Source organism: Phyllobates terribilis, unplaced genomic scaffold, assembly GCF_046119375.1.
Source record: "Phyllobates terribilis strain yellow unplaced genomic scaffold, ASM4611937v1 Scaffold_9__5_contigs__length_417890890, whole genome shotgun sequence".
In the NCBI taxonomy this organism is placed as follows: domain Eukaryota; kingdom Metazoa; phylum Chordata; class Amphibia; order Anura; family Dendrobatidae; genus Phyllobates; species Phyllobates terribilis.
In genome coordinates, this window is record NW_027362769.1 from 160510296 (window position 1) to 160533513 (window position 23218).

General features: G+C 42.6%; 1 protein-coding gene across 5 annotated transcripts in view; it reads left to right on the forward strand.

Annotated features, from left to right (window-relative positions):
- The window catches only part of LRP1B (LDL receptor related protein 1B), a 2071868-nt gene that overhangs the window by 1672461 nt on the left and 376189 nt on the right, over window positions 1–23218 (forward strand). For all 5 annotated transcript variants that reach the window (XM_073647246.1, XM_073647248.1, XM_073647249.1 and 2 more), the window contains exons 46-48: window positions 517–645; window positions 15737–15856; window positions 22855–22968. In XM_073647246.1, coding sequence (XP_073503347.1) covers window positions 517–645; window positions 15737–15856; window positions 22855–22968 — 363 coding nt within the window. The remainder of the gene's footprint in view (window positions 1–516; window positions 646–15736; window positions 15857–22854; window positions 22969–23218) is intronic.

Here is a 23218-nt window from a genome sequence, read left to right on the forward strand (position 1 = left end):
ATTTAAAAAAAAATCATACTCATCTTGCTGTTCACCTGTCCCACCGCTGCTACAGTCCACTGGTGCCGCACTCCATCAAAACTCTTCTTTCCTCCTGCACTCAAAGTACTCTTCGGCCACCTTTGTATTTTTTGGCGCTAGGTAGACTTTTGTCATCACAATGCATGCCGCCTGAGGCAATGACTAAGTCGATCTATATTGTGATGTTAAGAAATCACAACATCCATCGTGACATCAGAGGTTTAATTGGTGCCGAAACCCTGGCTAGCACAAAGTGAAAATACCCAAGGAAGACGAGATGTGCTGGAAATAAGAGGTCGAGATTTTAGGCTGTGGGACAGGTGAACTGAGTAGCAACATAAGTATTATTGATAATGTTCTTTTCTTTTTGCTTTTTTGTATATGTGAATACACATATAAAATGTTTTTTACTTTTTTTAAAAATTGCAGTTTTTTTTTAATTGAAATTTACAACTGCAAGATGTTGACCCATTCTTCCCTATTTATTTTTTTCAGCCAGAAATTCATCTTGCAATATGTTTTCCGAGTTTGAATGTGGGAATGGTGAATGCATCGAATATGAATTGACCTGTGATGGCATTGCACACTGTAAAGACAGGTCCGATGAAAAGCATTCATATTGTGGTGAGTTTTGGCTCAATCAATGTAACGTTTCCGTGTTGTACATGGTAACAGATTGAGCATATTTTCTAGCTATAATGTGTTTTTTATCATGCGCTAATTATATTTACAAAATAATAATTAGATACATAAATATGTAAATAAAAATATGGTGGATTTGCTTCCATAAAATCTCCATATTTAGTAACTTTCAATACAAGGAAATTAAAATAAAAGTGAGCCCCAGTCCCTATAAGTGGTCATGTTCTCCTCATTAAACCTTCTCCCTCTTCTCCCCATTGATTGATGGCTTGAGCGTCATCACCCTCCACTATCAGTGAAAACCAAGTGGGAGGAATAAAGCAAAGATTACGAAGACGAGTCCCAAACATTTACAGCGCTCTCGGCTTCCCAATAGGAACTTTGTAAAATCATTTCCATATTTGATATGCAATTTTTTCAGCATTTAGACCTCTCCCTTCCGCCACTTCTATATCTTCTTTGGTCCCCTACTCTACACTGTTATTGGTTTCATAGACAATTGCCTTTATTGTTACTTGAGAACGGTCCACAATTTTAGACCGAAACATTGCCATATGGGCTATTAAACCTTATCATTTTATTCTACTCTGTGTGCAGCCTCCATTTTTGCATGGATATATATATATATATATATATATATATATATACAGTACAGACCAAAAGTTTGGACACACCTTCTCATTTAAAGATTTTTCTGTATTTTCATAACTATGAAAACTGTACATTCACACTGAAGGCATCAAACCTATGAATTAACACATGTGGAATTATATACTTAACAAAAAAGTGTGAAACGACTGAAAATATGTCCTATATTCAAGGTTCTTCAAAGTAGCCACCTTTTGCTTTGATGACTGCTTTGCACACTCTTGACATTCTCTTGATGAGCTTCAAGAGGTAGTCACCAAAAATGGTTTTCACTTCACAGGTGTGCCCTGTCAGGTTTAATAAGTGGGATTTCTTGCCTTATAAATGGGGTCGGGACCATCAGTTGTGTTGTGCAGAAGTCAGGTGGATACACAGCTTATAGTCCTATTGAATAGACTGTTAGAATTTGTATTATGGCAAGAAAAAAGCAGCTAAGTAAAGAAAAACGAGTGGCCATCATTACTTTAAGAAATGAAGGTCAGTCAGTGAGAAAAATTGGGAAAACTTTGAAAGTGTCCCCAAATGCAGTTGCAAAAACCATCAAGCGCTACAAAGAAACTGGCTCACATGAGGACCGCCCCAGGAAAGGAAGACCAAGAGTCACCTCTGCTTCTGAGGATAAGTTTATCCGAGTCACCAGCCTCAGAAATCACAGGTTAGCAGCAGCTCAGATTAGAGTCCTGGTCAATGCCACACAGAGTTCTAGCAGCAGACACATCTCTTCAACAACTGTTAAGAGGAGACTTTGTGCAGCAGGCCTTCATGGTAAAATAGCTGCTAGGAAACCACTGCTAGGACAGGCAACAAGCAGAAGAGACTTGTTTGGGCTGAAGAACACAAGGAATGGACATTAGATCAGTGGAAACCTGTGCTTTGGTCTGATGAGTCCAAATTTGAGATCTTTGGTTCCAACCACCGTGTCTTTGTGCGACGCAGAAAAGGTGAACGGATGGACTCTACATGCCTGGTTCCCACCGTGAAGCATGGAGGAGGAGATGTGATGGTGTGGGGGTGCTTCGCTGGTGACACTGTTGGGGATTTATTCAAAATTGAAGGCTTACTGAACCAGCATGGCTACCACAGCATCTTGCAGCGGCATGCTATTCCAACCGATTTGCGTTTAGTTGGACCATCATTTATTTTTCAACAGGACAGTGACCCCAAACACACCTCCAGGCTGTGTAAGGGCTATTTGACCAAGAAGGAGAGTGATGGGGTGCTATGCCAGATGACCTGGCCTCCACAGTCACCAGACCTGAACCCAATCGAGATGGTTTGGGTTGAGCTGGACCGCAGAGTGAAGGCAAAAGGGCCAACAAGTGCTAAGCATCTCTGGGAACTCCTTCAAGATTGTTGAAAGACCATTTCCGGTGACTACCTCTTGAAGCACATCAAGAGAATGCCAAGAGTGTGCAAAGCAGTCATCAAAGCAAAAGGTGGCTACTTTGAAGAAGCTACGAAGAATATAAGACATATTTTCAGTTGTTTCAAACTTTTTTGTTAAGTATATAATTCCACATGTGTTAATTCATAGTTTTGATGCCTTCAGTGTGAATGTTTAATTTTCATAGTCATGAAAATACAGAAAAATCTTTAAATGAGAAGGTGTGTCCAAACTTTCGGTCGGTACTGTATATATCATGTTACTGTCTCTTTCTGATAGGGTCTTTTCTATTGTTTATTTTCTGTTGATGTTTGGAAGTGATTACATACAAGATGAGGGAGGAAGACTGCAGTGCAAATCTTCTCATGTGATTACTTGCTGCCGATGTTCTTCCTCAAGACACTGGTATCTTCCAGCTCAGGAGCAGGAAGTATCACAAAATTGTCAAAATAGGGAGACAGCAGAGAGCCCTGCTTCTTCCGACTCCAATGTCCTTGTCTTAAAGGGCTAGAAATTAAAGAGGATGTATTTTTCTACTTTTCCTTTCATATATATATTTGAGAAATGTTTCTTATTTTTCTTTTTTTTTTACATTTTATTTCATGACTTTTCTCAGAATTTCCCTTTAAATCAACATGAGCTAAATAAGAAATGTACACCTGTCTTTCTACAAATCTGCTTGTAGCAAAACTGGGAAGAGAAATGCAATGCTTATGTCTAGATATAACATTAGCTATCTGGGGTGTTTTCATCACGCTTACAAAACTTAGCATGCTTAGAAGGAGTAATTTGCACAAAATCAATGTTCTGGCATTGGTAATATATTCATTTTTAAAGGAAATTTTGTGGCTTAGTAAATATATCTCTTTTATTTTGCAATTGCTTCTTGCAATGTGCAGGGAGGGAGGAAAAATCTACAAAAACATTGTGAAGTTTGTCTTCGGGTTTTCCAATCCATGGAGAATTTGTAAATGTAGAGTATGTAGAACTGAGACAAGATCAGCGCCTTTCTATAATGGAGACCCCTGGCTATTTACAAATCGACAGTTCTTTCTTGTGACTGTAGGGGAAAAAAATTTCCATCACAAGTGCGAAAGTTCATGATCCCCTTGAAGAAAGGTTTTTTTTCGCTGTTCTTTTTACTTGAAAAGTTTGTATAGCTGAAAGCCTCAAACTGTAATGTATTTCAGAAGGCAATGTAATATTAAATTGCTTAAAAATTGTGTTCACGTAGTAAAATATCTACCAGCAGATATTCATCCTCTTAAATGTTTTAAGTTTTGTTATAAAGTAGAATAAACATTATTATTATTATTATTATTATTATTACTCTAATTATTATTATTTGTTTTTTTGGTCAAAAATTAAACCAGTTTACTGAAACTTTTTTTTAGACTTTTTTCATCCACTTCACTTTTTAATGAATATTATTTTACTCTGATCAATTCCCTTATTGTTATCTTAACATTTAGGGATTATTCATATACAAAAATTAATGTGACTGAAAGGGGAGACAAAAATCCATATCTTTATCCCCCAAAAAAACACATTCCAGTGACTTTAACTGATTTCTTTAGTGGCAGAAAGTTCTGCAACAGATGTGATTAAACTCCAAGAAAGTAATAAAATGCATATTTAAAGGGACTGTGTCATCATAAATGTCCTATTCTTTAAATAAAGTTTATGTGCTACATTATTTTACATAATTTTTTCAGCTCACAACAAAATTAGTATTTTTTTACTGGTCACTGAGGCTATTTTAGACTCATTCTTATGAGTGTTTCAGGAAGAGTTTTCAGCTTTTTCAATATCATCAGAGGCAGGATTACAAATACAGGTGACAGATCTATACACAGCTGATAACAAAAGCCAGACCAATCACAATAATCGATATCACAGCTCCCCTGCTCCCCCTTCATTCACAATGACCTTTGCACACACTCATTAGATGCTTTAAAACAGAATATAGAGTTTAAGTCAATTCATTGTGGCTAATGCTCGTGTAAAATATTATGAAACAACAAGGTTGAAGTCTAAAAATGCCCCTAGTGGCCAGAGTAAGAATTGCAAGATTTATCATTTTTAATTTTAGTAAAGATTGTGTTAAGGGAAAAAAAATCTTCACAAGAATATTTAAAATACATCTAACACAAAAGCCAGATTTAAACAATAGGTCATTTTCTGTCAGATACGAAATGCAGCATATTAATTGGAGAGTTGCACAGCCAAGGTATATGTAATATACACTGCTCAAAAAAATAAAGGGAACACTGAAATAACACATCCTAGATCTGAGTGAATGAAATATTCTCATTGAATACTTTGTTCTGTACAAAGTTGAATGTGCTGACAACAAAATCACACAAAAATCATCAATGGAAATCAAATTTATTAACCAATGGAGGCCTGGATTTGGAGTCACCCCCAAAATTAAAGTGGAAAAACACACTACAGGCTGATCCAACTTTGATGTAATGTCCTTAAAACAAGTCACAATGAGGCTGAGTATTGTGTGTGGCCTCCACGTGCCTGTATGACCTCCGTACAACGCCTGGGCATGCTCCTGATGAGGTTGTAGTGAGCTGGCCGGCTCTGGCTGTTCTGTGATAATTGATATAGAGCCTGTTACAGAAGTGATTACACAGGATGATGTTGCCACCTTGTGGCCAGAGGTTGCACCTGCGCAGGGTGTGATGACAGAGAAAAAGACTGAGCCTCCTGTGTCCCGCCCTAGAGAGTCACGTGACCAAAGTGGGAAGCAGGAAAAAGCGCGCGAAGAGTCTGCTGTGGTCTGTGAAAAGAGCCAGGACGGTGTGCAGGTCCTCGTGTGTGGCACAGGAGAGACTCTCAACGTGATTTCTTCTATCTAACACCATATCCTCGGAGCCTTCCCCAGCTTCTGCACTGCTGAAGGATTCAGCTGTTACACTCCGTGCTACTGGAGTGTGGACTACATAAGGGGACCCACCAGAGCTTCTATCCGGATCAGAGAGACTGTAAGTGGGACCTCTGGTGAGAGGCCGAAGTATACCTTCCTTTCTTTCCGCGAATTCTGCTGTTCCTGTTTTTTTTTCCGACTGGGACGCCCTCCTGCAAAGACAGACAGGCCTGCGACGGGGGACACATCCTTCTGGAGTAAAGGACTGGTAACGTGTGAGTAGGGACAGTGAGGGTCAGCTTATCAGTACACATTATTACTGTGCATATTTACGGTTGTCATTTATTGTTTTTCTTTGCTGTGTTAAAAATGTATACGAGTAAAGATACGGTTATCAAGATAGAGTCTGTGTGTGGGGATCTTGCTGGGCCAGATCATAGATACCAATGCGCGGCCTTGCCCGCGGTCACTTCATCTGGCGTAGTCGGCAGGATCTGTGACCAACAGGATTCCCACCCAGGCCATGTGTACAGTCAGAAAGCCCCGCTGGTGTCTATTGTGAATCAGGTCAGGAAATTTGGCGGACGAAACTACCCTGTACCAGAGTGGGCGGAACAAGTCCGGATACTGGGGGAAATGTATAATATTGACCCTAAGACCTTGGCAGAAATGGCGGTACTGACGCTAGAGGGGGAGGCATGGACGACAGTCAGACTGGAGACGGTCAGGGGCCAGCGTACAGTAGATGATTTGGTGCGGGTGCTGGAGAACACCTATGGGCCGACCACATACCAGGGAACACTGCGACACATGTTCTTTAGACGGGCGCAGCTTGAATGGGAGGATATTCCCCAATATGCGAACGCCCTTCAGGTACTCCTTGAACAAACCTGTGGAAAAGGGGAGCAACTAGCTGGTATGGCTTCTCGTGACCTGGTACTGAGAGACCAATTTGTAATAGGACTGAGAGACCAGTATCTTAACCGCACGTTACAGGACTTGATCCGGATGATGCCGGCTCTTACTTTTGCTGAAGTCAAACAGGAAGCCATAGAACGTTCAAGGGGACCCGTCATGGATGTGGGGATTCAAGGTGCTGCGTGCAGATCCATATCTGACATTAAAAATCCGAACAGTGACACGGAAGACCTGAAACAGATGGTAGCAGACTTACAGAGACAGATATTACAGTTAACATTAGACCGACAGGGAGACCAGCGAAGACAGCCTAGTCGTCCCGTGGGACAGTGTTGGTCATGCGGTGATCCTCGCCATAGGGCAAATCGTTGTCCTCAACACTTCCCTCCGCAACAACCTCCGTCGCACCAACGAACAAACCCTCAGTCACCCCAGCGAAGGGAATTTCGATCAGACCAGCAAATGGAACTCCAGCTATATCCACAAGCAGAGCTACCACACCGGGCCTCACCACAATGGCCGCCGTTAAACTAGACACCCCTGCAGCTGAGGCTCGCGCAGCAGGGGAGGCCAAGGAGAGGGGTGTGGAAAAACAGAGCCGATGGCGGAGTGCTCTTGCCTCGAATAACCCGACACTTGAAGTTGTCCTGGAAGGAATTGCCGTACAGGGACTGATGGACACCGGGTCACAAGTGACCACGATCTCTGAACAGTTTTACGAACATTACCTCAAACCAAGAACTGCTCGTGACCCAGACACCACCATTAAGATTATTGCGGCTAATAATCTACCCATTCCAGTGACCGGAGTTGCTTGGATGGACACAAAAGCCTGCGGACAGGACTTAGGGAAACGAGGGATCGTCATCGTCAAAGAAGGTTTCGGCTCCGAAACCCCAGTGATAGTTGGAATGAACATCTTGAAAGACCTAGATCTTATGCTGTTGACAAGAAAAGGACCCAAATACTGGCAGAAAGTCACCAAACATAAGCCGACTCGTCTGGCATTCCAGCACGTAATCCGGACCGTTGGACTTCAACAGATGGCAGAGGAACAACTACCCCTAGCCGCCATTACGGTGCCACGCCGTACCCGGATTACTTTGCCCGCTGAAAAAGAGACAGTCATTTCCTTACCCCTTAACACCCACCGACAACTTGAGGGGGTTGAAGTGTTGATCGAGCCGAGGACCCCAAGTGGGGGTAAGCTAAACCCACTAGTTGCTCGCACTCTAGCCGTCGTGAGGAACGGGAGAGTCCCTGTCAGGCTAAACAACACTGCAGACGTAGGCCTAGCCCTTGAAGCCGGCACTTAATTTGCCCGGGTATATGCTCTACCCACGGAAGTGAATCCCATTGGGCCCCTAGAATTCACCCCGTCTACAGAAGGCGACTGGACGGTAACCGTCTCAGCCATAAACGCTCAAGTAGACGATGAAGACATTGGGCGAAAACTACGGGAAAAAGTGCAGCTAGACACGTCTCAGTACACCAAACAAGAAGTGTCTCAAGTGGAGGAACTCCTGCGGGAACACCAAGACTCCTTTGCAAAGCATGACACCGACTTTGGGTGTACCACCAGTATCCAGCATGAGATACCCACGGGCGATACCCCCCCTATCCGCGAGAGGTACCGGCAGATACAACCTCAGCAATACCAGGAGGTGAAAAGCCTGTTAGAATCTATGCTACACGCCAGAGTGGTACGTGAAAGCCAGAGCCCGTGGGCTGCACCCGTGGTGATAGTCAAAAAGAAAGATGGTTCCCTAAGGTTTTACGTGGACTACCGTAGGCTGAATGCTTGCACTATCCGGGACTCATATCCACTTCCTCGGATCGAAGAGTCACTGACCGCCCTGAAGAAGGCCAAATATTTTTCATCCCTAGACCTGGCCAGTGGATATTGGCAGGTTCCAATGAGTGAGAAGGACAGGGAAAAGACCGCCTTCATCCTTCCCATGGGCCTGTATGAGTTCGACCGGATGCCGTTCGGCTTGAATAACGCACCGGGGACCTTTCAGAGACTAATGGAACGCTGTCTGGGGGACTTCAACTTTGAGTTTACGCTGATATACCTTGACGACATTGTGGTATACTCCGCCACCTTTGAAGACCATCTTCACAAGCTTGGCCAAGTGTTCCAGCGCTTGAGGCGACACGGCTTGAAGTTGAAGCCCAGCAAGTGCCGTCTGTTCCAGCAGGAAATCGACTACTTGGGTCACCGGATCTCGGCCGAAGGCGTCCAGCCCTCTCCGGAGAAGATAGCAGCCATTCAAGAGTGGCCGCAGCCAACTACCGTCAAAGAAGTCCGGGCTTTTCTTGGGCTAGCAGGCTACTACCGTCGGTTTGTCAAGGACTTTGCTCGACTTGCTGAACCACTGCATGAGGTTCTCCGAGGGACCGCGAACAGCCCCAGAGGACGACGCATCAGTTGGGGGCCTGACCGAGAAAAATCCTTTCAGGCACTTAAGGCTGCTCTAACATCACCCCCTGTTCTGGCATATGCAGACTACACATTACCGTTTCAGTTGCACACCGACGCCAGCCTTCAAGGTCTAGGGGCGGTCCTCTCTCAAGTTCAAGATAATAAAGAACGCGTGATAGCCTATGCCAGTAGGTCTCTCCGTGACACCGAAAAGAATCCCGTCAACTACAGCTCCTTCCGCTTGGAACTCTTGGCTCTGATTTGGGCTATGACAGAGAAATTTGCCGGCTATCTGACAGAAGCGGAGGTGCTGGTCATGACAGACAACAATCCTCTTGTCCACCTAGAGAATGCCAAACTAGGGGCAATGGAACAGCGCTGGATGGCCAGGCTCTCTAGATTCCAGTACAAAATTAAATACAGAGCGGGGAATGAGAATCAGAATGCTGACAGCCTGTCTAGAGTGACATCATCCCCGCCAGTGGGGGACCGGGATGAAGAGTTGGAGGAAGATGAGATGCCTGACTTTGCCCGACTCGCAAAGCAAATAGAAGATAGCCGCCAGTATGCGGTAGGAGGGATTGAAGCCGTAGTGGGATCTCCCCTGTCCCAGCAAGAATGGGCCAAGCTTCATGATCGAGATCCCGAGCACGTCTTACTGAAACAGTATGTGAATAAACAAGAGAAACTGCCCTCCGAAGTGCAAGCCTGACTATCGACCGGAGCCTTGGCTCTGCTTGCCCAGTGGGATCGGCTGATCGTGAAAGATGGAGTCCTGTGTCGCAGGGCCCTTTTATCCCATATGCTGGAGGAGTGTTTGCAGATTGTCGTCCCGGTGCAGTTGGCCCATGAGATGGTGGGCGAAGCTCACAGGAGGAACGGCCACTTCGGCATAGACAAGACCCTCCGGTGGACCCAGCAGTTCATTTTTTGTCCGGGGCTCCGTAAGTTGGTTGAAAACGTCTGTCAAGCATGCCGTACCTGTGAATTCCACAAGTCCGCGGAGCAGCGTGCCCCTGTCCAGACTATTAAGACGTCGAGGCCCCTCGAGCTGTTGATGGTGGACTATCTGTTGATCGGAACGGCGAATAGTGGCTACCAGTACTGTCTGGTGATGGTGGACCACTTCACGAAATTCGCTGTCGCTGTTGCTACCAAGGATCAGACTGCTGAATCAGCTGCACAGGCTATCTGTCAGCAATTCGTTCGGGTCTACGGGTGTCCGGAGCGGCTACACTCTGATCAGGGGGCTTGTTTCGAAGGGCGAGTCATTGAAGAACTCCAACGGATGTATGGAATCAAGAAGTCCAGGACCACCCCTTACCATCCACAAGGGAATGGCGCGTGTGAACGCTTTAACCGGACCCTCTTACAACTGATCCGGACTTTGGCTGAAGACAAAAAGCCCGACTGGCCTCGATTCCTCCCGGAACTGCTGTCGGCCTATAATAATCAGGTCCATTCCGTCACCGGATACACCCCATACACCCTTCTCTTTGGCCGTACAGGCAAAGACATCCATGAGTTGCAACTGTCTAGCTCCGAAGAAGATACCTGTGGTACCTATCCTTCCTGGCTACAAACACACCGCCAGAGAATGGAGACTGTCTACCGGCTAGTAGGCCGACAAATTCAGGATCAAGTGCACGCTGACCCACTTCCGGTACAAGAAGACCCACTGAATGTAGGTCAACTGGTCCTAGTCCGAGTAAAGAAGCCACAAGGGAAACTCCGGCCCAAGTGGGAGACGGAAGTCTATCGAGTAATTGGACAGCCGTACCCCGGTGGCCCCGTCTATCGAGTGCAGGGCGAAGACAGCGGCAGCATCCGAACTTTGCACCGTAATATGTTGCGCCCCTGCCGTTCCCAGCCTGAATCCCCTACTGTGATACCTAGAGAGATGGATATCACTAATACTGTCGGAGACACTGATCCCGGGGGATGTAGAGACTGAATGCATGCCTACCCCTGTCCGTCCGACTGACGCACTTGAACCGATTACCTCCTCTACTGACATGTCGACTGGGAAAGAGAGTGGGGTGACTGATAGGAGAGAGGGGATCCAACCCGTTAGGCGGACAACGAGGACCACTGCAGGGGTACCTCCAGGACAGTCCTACAGAGACCAATATGTGTGGCCCTCTTCCCAGCCGCCCCCTGTCACATCCACAGCCATCGCCGCCCTGGAACCTTTGAGTGGGGGGGGCGTGTAGTGAGCTGGCCGGCTCTGGCTGTTCTGTGATAATTGATATAGAGCCTGTTACAGAAGTGATTACACAGGATGATGTTGCCACCTTGTGGCCAGAGGTTGCACCTGCGCAGGGTGTGATGACAGAGAAAAAGACTGAGCCTCCTGTGTCCCGCCCTAGAGAGTCACGTGACCAAAGTGGGAAGCAGGAAAAAGCGCGCGAAGAGTCTGCTGTGGTCTGTGAAAAGAGCCAGGACGGTGTGCAGGTCCTCGTGTGTGGCACAGGAGAGACTCTCAACGTGATTTCTTCTATCTAACACCATATCCTCGGAGCCTTCCCCAGCTTCTGCACTGCTGAAGGATTCAGCTGTTACACTCCCTGCTACTGGAGTGTGGACTACATAAGGGGACCCACCAGAGCTTCTATCCGGATCAGAGAGACTGTAAGCGGGACCTCTGGTGAGAGGCCGAAGTATACCTTCCTTTCTTTCCGCGAATTCTGCTGTTCCTGTTTTTTTTTCCGACTGGGACGCCCTCCTGCAAAGACAGACAGGCCTGCGACGGGGAACACATCCTTCTGGAGTAAAGGACTGGTAACGTGTGAGTAGGGACAGTGAGGGTCAGCTTATCAGTACACATTATTACTGTGCATATTTACGGTTGTCATTTATTGTTTTTCTTTGCTGTGTTAAAAATGTATACGAGTAAAGATACGGTTATCAAGATAGAGTCTGTGTGTGGGGATCTTGCTGGGCCAGATCATAGATACCAATGCGCGGCCTTGCCCGCGGTCACTTCAAGGTTGCGGATGGTCTCCTGTGGGATCTCCTCCCAGACCTGGACTAAAGCATCCGCCAACTCCTGGACAGTCTGTGGTGCAACGTGACGTTGGTGGATGGAGCGAGACATGATGTCCCAGATGTGCTCAATCGGATTCAGGTCTGGGGAACGGGCGGGCCAATCCATAGCTTCAATGCCTTCATCTTACAGGAACTGCTGACACACTCCAGCCACATGAGGTCTGGCATTGTCCTGCATTAGGAGGAACCCAAGGCCAACCGCACCAGCATATGGTCTCACAAGGGGTCTGATGATCTCATCTCCGTACCTAATGGCAGTCAGGCTGCCTCTGGCGAGCACATGGAGGGCTGTGCGGCCCTCCAAAGAAATGCCACCCCACACCATTACTGACCCACTGCCAAACCGGTCATGCTGAAGGATTTTGCAGGCTGCAGATCACTCTCCACGGCATCTCCAGACTCTGTCACGTCTGTCACATGTGCTCAGTGTGAACCTGCTTTCATCTGTGAAGAGCACAGGGCGCCAGTGGCGACTTTGCCAATCCTGGTGTTCTGTGGCAAATGCCAAGCATCCTGCACGGTGTTGGGCTGTGAGCACAACCCCCATCTGTGGATGTTGGGCCCTCATACCACCCTCATGGAGTCGGTTTCTAACCTGTTTGTGCAAACACATGCACATTTGTGGCCTGCTGGAGGTCATTTTGCAGGGCTCTGGCAGTGCTCCTCCTGTTCCTCCTTGCACAAAGGCGGAGGTAGCTGTCCTGCTGCTGGGTTGTTGCCCTCCTATGGCCCCCTCCATGTCTCCTGGTGTACTGGCCTGTCTCCTGGTAGCGCCTCCAGCCTCTGGACACTACGCTGACAGACACAGCAAACCTTCTTGCCACAGCTCGCATTGATGTGCCATCCTGGATGAGCTGCACTACCTGAGCAACTTCTGTGGGTTGTAGAGTCCGTCTCATGCTACCACGAGTGTGAAAGCACAACCAACATTCAAAAGTGACCAAAACATCAGCCAGAAAGCATTGGTACTGAGATGTGGTCTGTGGTCCCCACCTGCAGAACCACTCCTTTATTGAGGGTGTCTTTATAATTGCCAATAATTTCCCTCTATTGTCTATTACATTTGCACATCAGCATGTGAAATTGATTGTCAATCAGTGTAGCTTCCTAAGTGGACAGTTTGATTTCACAGAAGTTTGATTTACTTGGAGTTATATTCTGTTGTTTAAGTGTTCCCTTTATTTTTTTGAGCAGTGTATAATGAAGGTTCTATATTAGTAGAGACATCTGACCAAAGAGAAAAAGAGAAAGAAAAAAAATACATAAATGGTGTATTAGGATTAAAATCCATTAAAACAATTAAAACCAGAAAAAAATCTCTAGCACTGACATCCAGACATATAAATATCCATATATAAATATAATAAGATATAACACCAGACTTGGAAACACCAACAAAATGAAAAAGGATATAAACCTTGCAAAATATGAGTATATATAGCGATTTACATAAAGACGTAGCTCATATGCATAAATACGCACCAACTGTGCAAAAGTGAATAAAATGCAATAATATATTAAAATATAAAAGATGCAAAATAACTAGCAAGGTGATATAATAAGTATAAATACCAAAAATATAAGTGCATTAAAAAGAGCTAATAAATTGCAAGGCAATATATTCAATATGCAAGGGGTAACTTTTCTCCTTGTGGAGCGTGACATGCCAAGCCTGGCATGCCAATGTGAGGAGACTTTTAAGCCATGCAATACTCCTCTGGGAGCCAATTTGCGTATTTAATATACAAAAAACAAACACCAATGTAAATACAATAAATATAGTGATAATAAAGAACCTGCTTAATAGTCAATAATAATAATGCTATATACTCTGCTGGGTAAAGTATAACTCTGGTATTAATTATTTAAAACCCATAAAATGGGATCCAAGTCAATATAAAAATATGCCAGTGGTGGATTCTCACGCGTTTCGCTGATCAAGCCAGCTTAATCAGGGGAGAGGGAAGAGATACTAAATCCACGACAAAAGTAAGAACAGATTCTTATTGGTGAACTTGCGCTAAGAGGAGCCGTATGTTTAGTTTACAAGTTCACTAGATAGTTTTGGAGAAAACGTCCATTACAGTCAAATGCAAATGAGCAGGAGCACCATGGACTTGATGTTGCAGTCCAGAGCACCCTTCCTCCTTGACTGAGCATCCAAGTGTTATCTCTGGGATGAGCAGAGTAAGCCACCATCAACAAGTATTGGGAGTTTTCATTTAATGGAGACCAAGGATGTTGAGGGAGAATCAGTTGAACCCCATCCACACCAAATTATCGGCTGATTATGGAAAGACAAAAATAAAGCCTTTCTATCCAGGGCTCACTTTGATCTCTTACGATTGCTTCTATCAAACCTTTATATAAAGACTTGCTTGTGGGAAAAAAAACAACAACATATAAACACGTTGTTACCATTGTAAAAATAAATAAACCTAAGTTGTCTCGAAAGCTTGCCTTGTAACATCATTTATTTTATTTTTGTTATCCATTAAAAGGTATCATAACTACAAGATTATCTTGTTTTTCCCACTGAGAGCACTCTTTTTTCAACTGGCTAACACGGTACCAAACCCCTTTTCTTTCTTTCAAATTTTGCAACGGCACTGTCCTCGCCACGGGCAGCGCACGCACAGATTGGACTCCCATCGGTCTTCAATAACATGGCACCAATGGCGTCTGACAGGTCTCATGCACAGATTGAGATCTCAGCTCAATGCCGTCTTTTAGAGATTTTAGCTAAGATCTAAATCTGCACATTGGCTCTATTTTATTGAAGACCACCGGGGGTCAATCTGTTCAAGCGCTGCCCGTGGCAAAGATGGCACCAGCGCGATATGTCAAACAGACTACATGCAAACCCTGTGTCCTTTCTTTTATCCCTTTTATCTGCCCTCTCTTTTTTTTTGTAATTTGCATTCGATAGATTAAAGGGCTTGTCCACTATTAGGACAACCCCTTCTCTATCTGAATGTTTGTTCCCATTAAAATAATAACGCTTATACTCACTTCCCGTGACCGCGCCATTCCAGCGGTGTCAACATCGCCTTCCCGGGGCCCACATGAGGTTATCATTACGTCACGTGAGTCATGCACCCAATCGCTGTCCCCACTTTCGGATGTAAAATGAATCAAGAGGGAATCTTGATTAACGTTCATATTGAGAAAGGGTTGTCCTAATAGTGGACAATCCCTTTAAGGGTGAGTATGACTGCGAGATTAAAGTAGTAATATATATAATTGGCCAATCAGTGGCTTTCCTTTCTGGCTAATATAGGGGTCATAAGAAGGAGCCATTGCTTTATGCCCTCTATATACCACAAAGGGTTTGTACCAAGATTTCAAGTTAGCTCCTCTTCAAGATCATCAGTCCGACCCTCATCAATTAGGAAGTCATCTCCTTTCTAATTAATAGGAGATAACCTTGAATTTTGGTACAAATCCTTCACTGAAGGATATCTTGAGGATACAACCATTTATGGAGACATACAGAAATGGATATGCACATGGGTAACGTGAATCTCTTGGGCGGTGATGCAAAATCCACACAGTAACATGGCTCTCAATTGTGAAGTATCATTATAATGCTTGTCTAATCATAGGGGGCAGATGAACAGTTGGGAATTTCTCAGCCAGAAACTATGGATATGATTGGATCCTGCCCATGTCCTATAGTTCCGCCCCTGAGGATCCAATTTACACCACATCATCATTAATTATAATCCTACATGACTTTTTTTTTTTTGTCTATTTTATCTTAATTTCCCAGAAAACCGGAGCTGTTGGAAAGGATATAAGCTGTGCGGGAATCGACGCTGCATTTCCAATAATAAAGTATGCGATGATGAAGATGACTGTGGAGACAACACAGACGAACTGGACTGCAAAGGTAAGCACCAATTATTTCAAGTACATTTTAAGCTCTTTCTTCATTCAGATGGTCACATTCTGAAATGTAATTGTTCGGAAAATGTGGCCACAAGATCTGTTGTAGAAACACAAGATAGGAGTTTACCAGAGACTGTCCAGATAATATATCTGTGCGTATTCCCAGATGCACAACTCGAGCGCACAATGCACTCAAAGCAGGATATTAACGATGAATGTGTCACCATATCTTGTCCGTAACACAAAAATTCTCAATATTAAAATAATCTCCGGAGGTCGAGAGCAATGTCAGCTCTTAAGTCTGATAGAACACAACAAAATCACAGAAGAGAATGTTTATGCTGTGTTATTAAGGCTAGAGATTATAAAATGTATCACTATTAGATAACTCAACATTTTCTTTTTGTGAAATACAACATACAGTACAGACCAAAAGTTTGGACACACCTTCTCATTTAAAGATTTTTCTGTATTTTCATGACTATGAAAATTGTACATTCACACTGAAGGCATCAAAACTATGCATTAACACATGTGGAATTATATACTGAACAAAAAAGTGTGAAACAACTGAAAATATGTCTTATATTCTAGGTTCTTCAAAGTAGCCATCTTTTGCTTTGATGACTGCTTTGCACACTCTTGACATTCTCTTAGTCAGCATCTAAGTTTGGTTCAGGAGGCCTTTTGTTGGGACTGGATTTTTCCCATTGTGAAAAAGACTCTTACCCTGTACACATTTATGGCCATATAAAATAGGTGTATGGCCATATGACTTTATATTAAACTGTATAACTTCTAGTGTGGCTACAAAAAAAAGTTCAAAGAGTTGCACAAAATGACAACCTGCTTAAATACAGTATATATAAAAAGTTGAAACCGTTTTAATTAATCTTGGAGTCAAGAACGATCTACTTGGCAAGAGAGACACTTCTTCTTGAGAGGGAAGATGGTCTACCTCCTATGATAGACAATAGGTGAAATGGTGGTGCACAGCCCAATAAGGTTTAAAGAAGTTGTCCACTACTTTTACATTGATTGGCCTATCCTTAGGATAAGTCATCAATGTCTGATCAGTCGGAGTCCAGCACCCGGCATCCCCGCCGTTCAGCCGTCGTCGGTGTCAGCGGCCGCCGAGCGGAAATACCTACTTGCAGAGTTTGCCGTCTAGTTGTAGTGGCCAGGGCTTTTTACTGCTCATCCGTCACCTCCTATTGAATAGGAGGTGGATGTGCAGTACCATGCCCCAGCCACTACAAGCAAACGGCCAACTCCTCAAGTAAGTACTTCTGGCCAGTGGTCACCACTGCAGCCACTGATAACAGCTGATCAGCGGGGGTGCCGAGTGTCGGACCCCGGCCAATCAGACATTGTTGACCTATCCTAAGGATAGGCCATCATTCTAAAAGTAGTGGACAACTTCTTTAAGGTGCAATATTTGGCAATTGTTTTACCTTCATTAGATTCCACATAGCTATAGCTCGCAAACCAGATTTGAAGGCTTCTGTCTGGAGCTGAACACTGGTTTGTGAGCTATTATTCTACAAAATCTAATAAAAGTAAAAAATTGCACCTTATTGGACAGCGCACCGCCATTTCACCTACTGTCTATCTGTTGTTAATCCGCTCAACCTCGGAGCCTGTTTTCCCTTGGTGCCATCTCAGATTTTAAAGAGACATCTATGTACCATTCATCATTGTCCACTGGACCACCTGAGCGCCACCATAAAGTGCATTTATCTACCTCCCATAATAGACACTTTACCTTTTGGGGTTTAAGGCTTTATTCAGAAGGGTGCACACTAATTTTTTTGCTCCCGCCAACCTTCATTAACAAAAAATATAACAAAAATGTCTTCCGAGTGGAAGATCTGATGTGGACATTCACTGGGTTATCACCTTGCATGGTCCTCTCTAGGATTGTCAACCAATTTTTTTTTTTTTTTTCGTTTACGTACCCAATTTAAAAAAAAAAAAAAATCACAAACAAAAATTGGAAAATCAGAAATGAGACATAAAGCAAAATTATAATTTATATGTGTAATAAATTGCTCAGAATAAAAATATGCCACATTCATTTACCATCTTGTATGTTCAAGAAAAACATACAAAGCTTTCGAAAGAGAATGCGCAAAAAGTCATTTAATTGGCTCGAGTAATAGAAAATTTTCTATTTTGTAATATTTCTGTATTTTACACACTTCTGCAGATGGTTTTATTTAGGACCCATGTTTTGTACGGCTGTTTTCGCTCATTTTACATGCACTCATTGCTCACAATTCCCGGAGCATTACAGAATCCAAGATTTGGAGTTAATTTTGTATTGATGTGGACATCTGCTGTAAAGTGACAACAACCTGAACGGCCAATTGTCTGCCCAAATAAAATGGAGCAGGTCATGCTTTGCTGCTTTCTTGGCACCCCTTTCCTCAGCAAAGATGACAAATAGATTCATATATAGTTCATCCAAAAAAATAATAAATGACCAATGTAAAAGCATTTTGGTTGCTATTTTTTTTTACCCAACTTCTAGCCAAATACTGAAAGCATGCAATTAAATGGTAATTACAAGGTTCATATTCAGCTGAAATATATGGCAATAAAATTAGTCGAGCCTCATACAAAAGGCAAGGTCATGCAAAATCGGAGGCATATAAGAGTATAGTAGGCAAACAGAGAATCCTATAGCTGCCTGACTACAAAAATACAGATCTACGTAACAATACAGATTTGTGCATAAACTCCAATTAACTTAAAAAACAATATTTTATCTGTGATAGTTTATGGCACTCTTGTGATTATACACAAAGGAAGGGCCGGAGTTCTGTGTATCGATTTTAGGTGATTTTTAGTATCCTGTACAGAGACATAGTAAAGAGTACAACAAAATAAGTATAACTACCCCCTCTCCTGATCTCAGGTGCAGCTATCCCTGGCATGGGTAGAAAGCTGTGCAGTCCGTGTTGTGCATGCAGAGAATAGTAAAATGTTGCATAGGTAAAAAGCAGTAAGATTCATGGGGTAGTGGTAGAGAACAGTACAGTACATATAGTACTGGCAGAGAACAGCATAATACATGTAGTACTGGTAGGTGGAAGTCCTATAGATAAAGAGAGGCACAGTACATGTAGTACAGGTAGAGGGTAGTATGATATATGAAGTATAGCGGAACAGTATAGAAGATAAAATACAGGCAGAGAGCAGTATAGGTCATATAGTGCATGTAGAAAGCAGTGCAGTGCGTGTAGTACAGGCAGAAAGAAGAACAGTACATAAAATAGCGAGCAGTACAGATAGTACAGGTAGAGAGCAGCACAGTACATCTGATACAAGTAGAGTACAATATGGTACATGGAGTACAGGTAGAGAGCAGCACAGTACATGTAGTACTGGCAGAGAGAAGTCAAGTAGAAGTCCTAATGATAAAGAGAGTCACAGTACATGTAGAACAGGTAGAGGGTAGTATGATACATGAAGTATAACAGAACAATAATAGCAGAATAAAAGATATAATACAGGCAGAGAGCAGTATAGATCATGTAGTGCATGTAGAAAGCAGTGCAGTACATGTAGTACAGGCAGAAAGCAGAACAGTACATAAAATAGTGAGCAATACAGGTAGAAGGATGTATAGTACAAGTTATACAGGTAGAGAGCAGCACAGAACATCTGGTGCAAGTATAGTACAATATGGTACATGGAGTACAGGTAGAGAGCAGTATAGTACATATAGTACTAGTAGATAGTTGTATGGTAGAATTTGTTCATAGTATAATACATATAGCGAAGGCAAAAAGCAGCACAGAGAATCTGATACGTGTGGAGATCAGTGCAGTACATGTAGTAAGTTTAGAGAATAGTAAAATATGAGAGGTAGAGGTAAAGCAGTGTAGTACATGCGTAATGTCTTTCTAAGGCCGTCAGCTCAAAAAGGCTACTTTTATGTAGCAGATCCCAGAGGAACCCTGGCTTTCACCCTTTAACCCCTGTATAGGGATCGTAACTTACAATGGGGCCACCTGGGTTGGATCTACGGAGTGGCTGCTGACCGGAGTAGCCGCTGGCTGGAGGAGTGAGCCTGACACAAGGATAGTCAAACTAACAGGGTTAGTAATAGAAGGGACAGAACCAGGAATCAGAATTCTGTCAATACCCAATATATAATCAAAAAGGCTACTTTTATGTAGCAGATCCCAGAGGAACCCTGGCTTTCACCCTTTAACCCCTGTATAGGGATCTTAACTTACAATGGGGCCACCTGGGTTGGATCTACAGAGTGGCTGCTGGCCGGAGTAGCCGCTGGCCGGAGAAGCGAGCCTGACACAAGGATAGTAAAACTAACAGGGTTAGTAATAGAAGGGACAGAACCAGGAATCAGAATTCTGTCAATACCCAATATATAATCCATGAATAACAGACACCAGGAGCTCAGTAAAAGCAAAGTCGGACAGGGGGTGGTCAGATCAGGGGGAGATCACATAGACAGGTGGGGTGAAACGTATGTAGGGAAGAAAAGGCTCCAGAGTGCACAGATCATAAGTCACGTAGGATTGGTGAAAGCTGACACAAAGGGCACATTGTGGTATGCTCAAGTGCTCACATTAAAGGGATGTGCAAGTAGCAAGTACGACCTTTCTGATTTAACTCATTCCTGACATTGAGCAATTTTCCTTTTCACACTTTCTTCCAAGAGCCATAACTTTTACATTTTTTTGTGAACATAGCCATAAGACAGTTTGTTTTTTTTGTGAGACGAGATGTCGTTTTCAATGGCACTATTCAGTTCACCATTCAATGTACTGCTAGACAGGAAAAACTTCCAAATGCGCTGAAATTGCAAAAAAAAAGTATTCAATATTCATTGTATGGCATAAAATAATTGTCATCATGATTTTCCAGGTCAGTATAATTATATTTATGCCAAATTTGTTTTGTTTTTATTTTAAGTTAATAAAAATAAATCATAATTTAAAAAAAAAAAAAAATTGCTTGTGTAACATTTTAATTTTTCATCTTGTGTTTTGCATTATGTACTGATGTTTTTATTGATTGTGGGGTAGACACAATGTTTTGAAAGCCTCTTATTGCCATTTTGATTTTTTTCTTGCTGCGTCATTTTGAATTAACTATTTTTACATTTTGATAGACTGGACTTTTTCAGACAACGCAATACCAAATATGTTTATTTTTTATTTAATTTCTTTATTTTAAATTGTAGAAAAATATGGCATTTCTTTAAATATTTTTTTAACCTTTTTTCATATTTTTTTTTAAAAATATTTTAATCATTTTTTTTAGTCTCATTAGGGGATTTAAACCAGTAATCATCCAATCACTTACACTATATACTGCAGTACTACAGTATATAGGCAAAATCATGGTCTACTGTGCATGCCAGCCACAGGATGGTTCATCACTGGTGTACTGTCATGACGGATAAAAGACCTTCAGTAGAGAAGACAACCCACTGAGATGATTTGCGTATAATGGCACCATATATATAGGTAAAGCAGGATACCTGGACAAAATAAAAGAAGACCTTCAAATGAAATGTCTAGGTAGCATACCCAGTGTGACATCCCTCTCACCCCGACGCGCGTTTCAACACTAGCTTCTTCGAGGGGCCATTCGGGGTGAGGGGGTCGCTGTTCATATCCTGCATCACCTGCTTGCTCCCTAGACATTTCATTTGAAGGTATTCTCTTATTTTGTCCAGGTCTCCTTCTTTGCCTATGTATAGCCATTGTCTACATGAAGTATTTTACATACCATAGTTCAATCACCCACATTAGGATTATACATTTATGTTATGCATTTCTATTGAGCTAGGCTGTAGGATCACTTGTTAGTCTACCAGACTTGTGGCATTTTTTCTGTATTTCATTTAGAGCAAACATTAGGTGTCAGTATATACTGCCACATTTGGGAGTTTTATTCATTTTCTGACTTTTTTTTTTTTTGCTTAACCTTGGATCTCCCATGTGAATAACAGTGTATTACTTGGGATGTAATGGTGTCTCCCTACTGGGTACTCTGTTTCAATATTTTATTTTTTTTGTTCTAATCTATTTTCTAATAAAGAATTTATGGGTTTTTAATGAAATGGATCTATTCTTTACTCTGGATCTTGATAATATGGGCAGAGAATCTGTTTATTAACCTATGGTTAAAGCCAGAGATGGAATAAATCAACTACAGGTGGGCAGCACACAGCAATTCTATCTAGTTGGATAACACCACCGGTCCCAGCCACACCAATATCTTCACCACTTAGTAATATTTGCTATCCTGTCTCCTTCATCAACAGCAACAGAAGTCAAAGTAACTGGAACAGTAGCAGAGGTTGCAAACATCGGCAGAACATATAGCACAGGAAGAGGGCAGTATATATGCATGGGGTATAACATCCTATATTAGGAATCCGCTCTACATTTACACCTGATTAGCCAGATCCAGGCTTGGACTGGCCCACAGGAGAACAGGAGAATCCTCCGGTGGACCCCTGTGCTGGAGTGGCCACCACCCTCTTATATGAGCAGTACTTGGCACAATACACTTGAATCACTATGTGCAAAGGCAGCATCTTTTTTATTCAACAATAAACCATTTTATTGCTATAGAAATTTTTTAATGAGGATAAAGTCATATTTGCATGTAGCTGAAAAGTGGGGCCCTGGAGTTGGTTACTGGTGGGCCCTTGGCACCCCAGTCCGACACTGGCTGGATCTTCCAGTCAATCCAGCACATTCAGCTAAGTCTGTGTCAGAGTCGTATGAAAGTTGCAGAAGAAACAACATTTCAATTTAAAAAGCAGATGAAAATGTTTTATTAATGTAAATACTAATCAATGAATATATACCTATATATATATATATATATATATATATATCCTGATTTAGTCATACATAGTCTATACATAAATACAGGCTATTAAATTTCCATAAATATTATGTCTATGTTTTCTAAAAACACTTTCAATTTTCTCAAACCTCTGTGCAGTTTCCACATGTGCATCTACAGAGTACCGCTGCACCGACGGGACCTGTGTTACTAAATCGGCACAATGTAACCAGATGATTGACTGCTCTGACGCTTCAGATGAAAAGAACTGCAGTAAGAGATTCATGTGAAAATCATTTGAAAATCTTCTTCTATGTTGATCGAATTTACATATCAATGTAACATCGCACAGGTTCACAGGAATGTCTCCTTATCTTTATTTATATTTATTCCATGGAATTCCAAATATTTTTTTTTCTTGTTGACTGTTTACTGTAAAAGGATACATTGTAATGGTAATGTGTGTGTATGTATGCATATATATCCTGTTTGTTCATACATGCATTTGTGTGAATATATATAT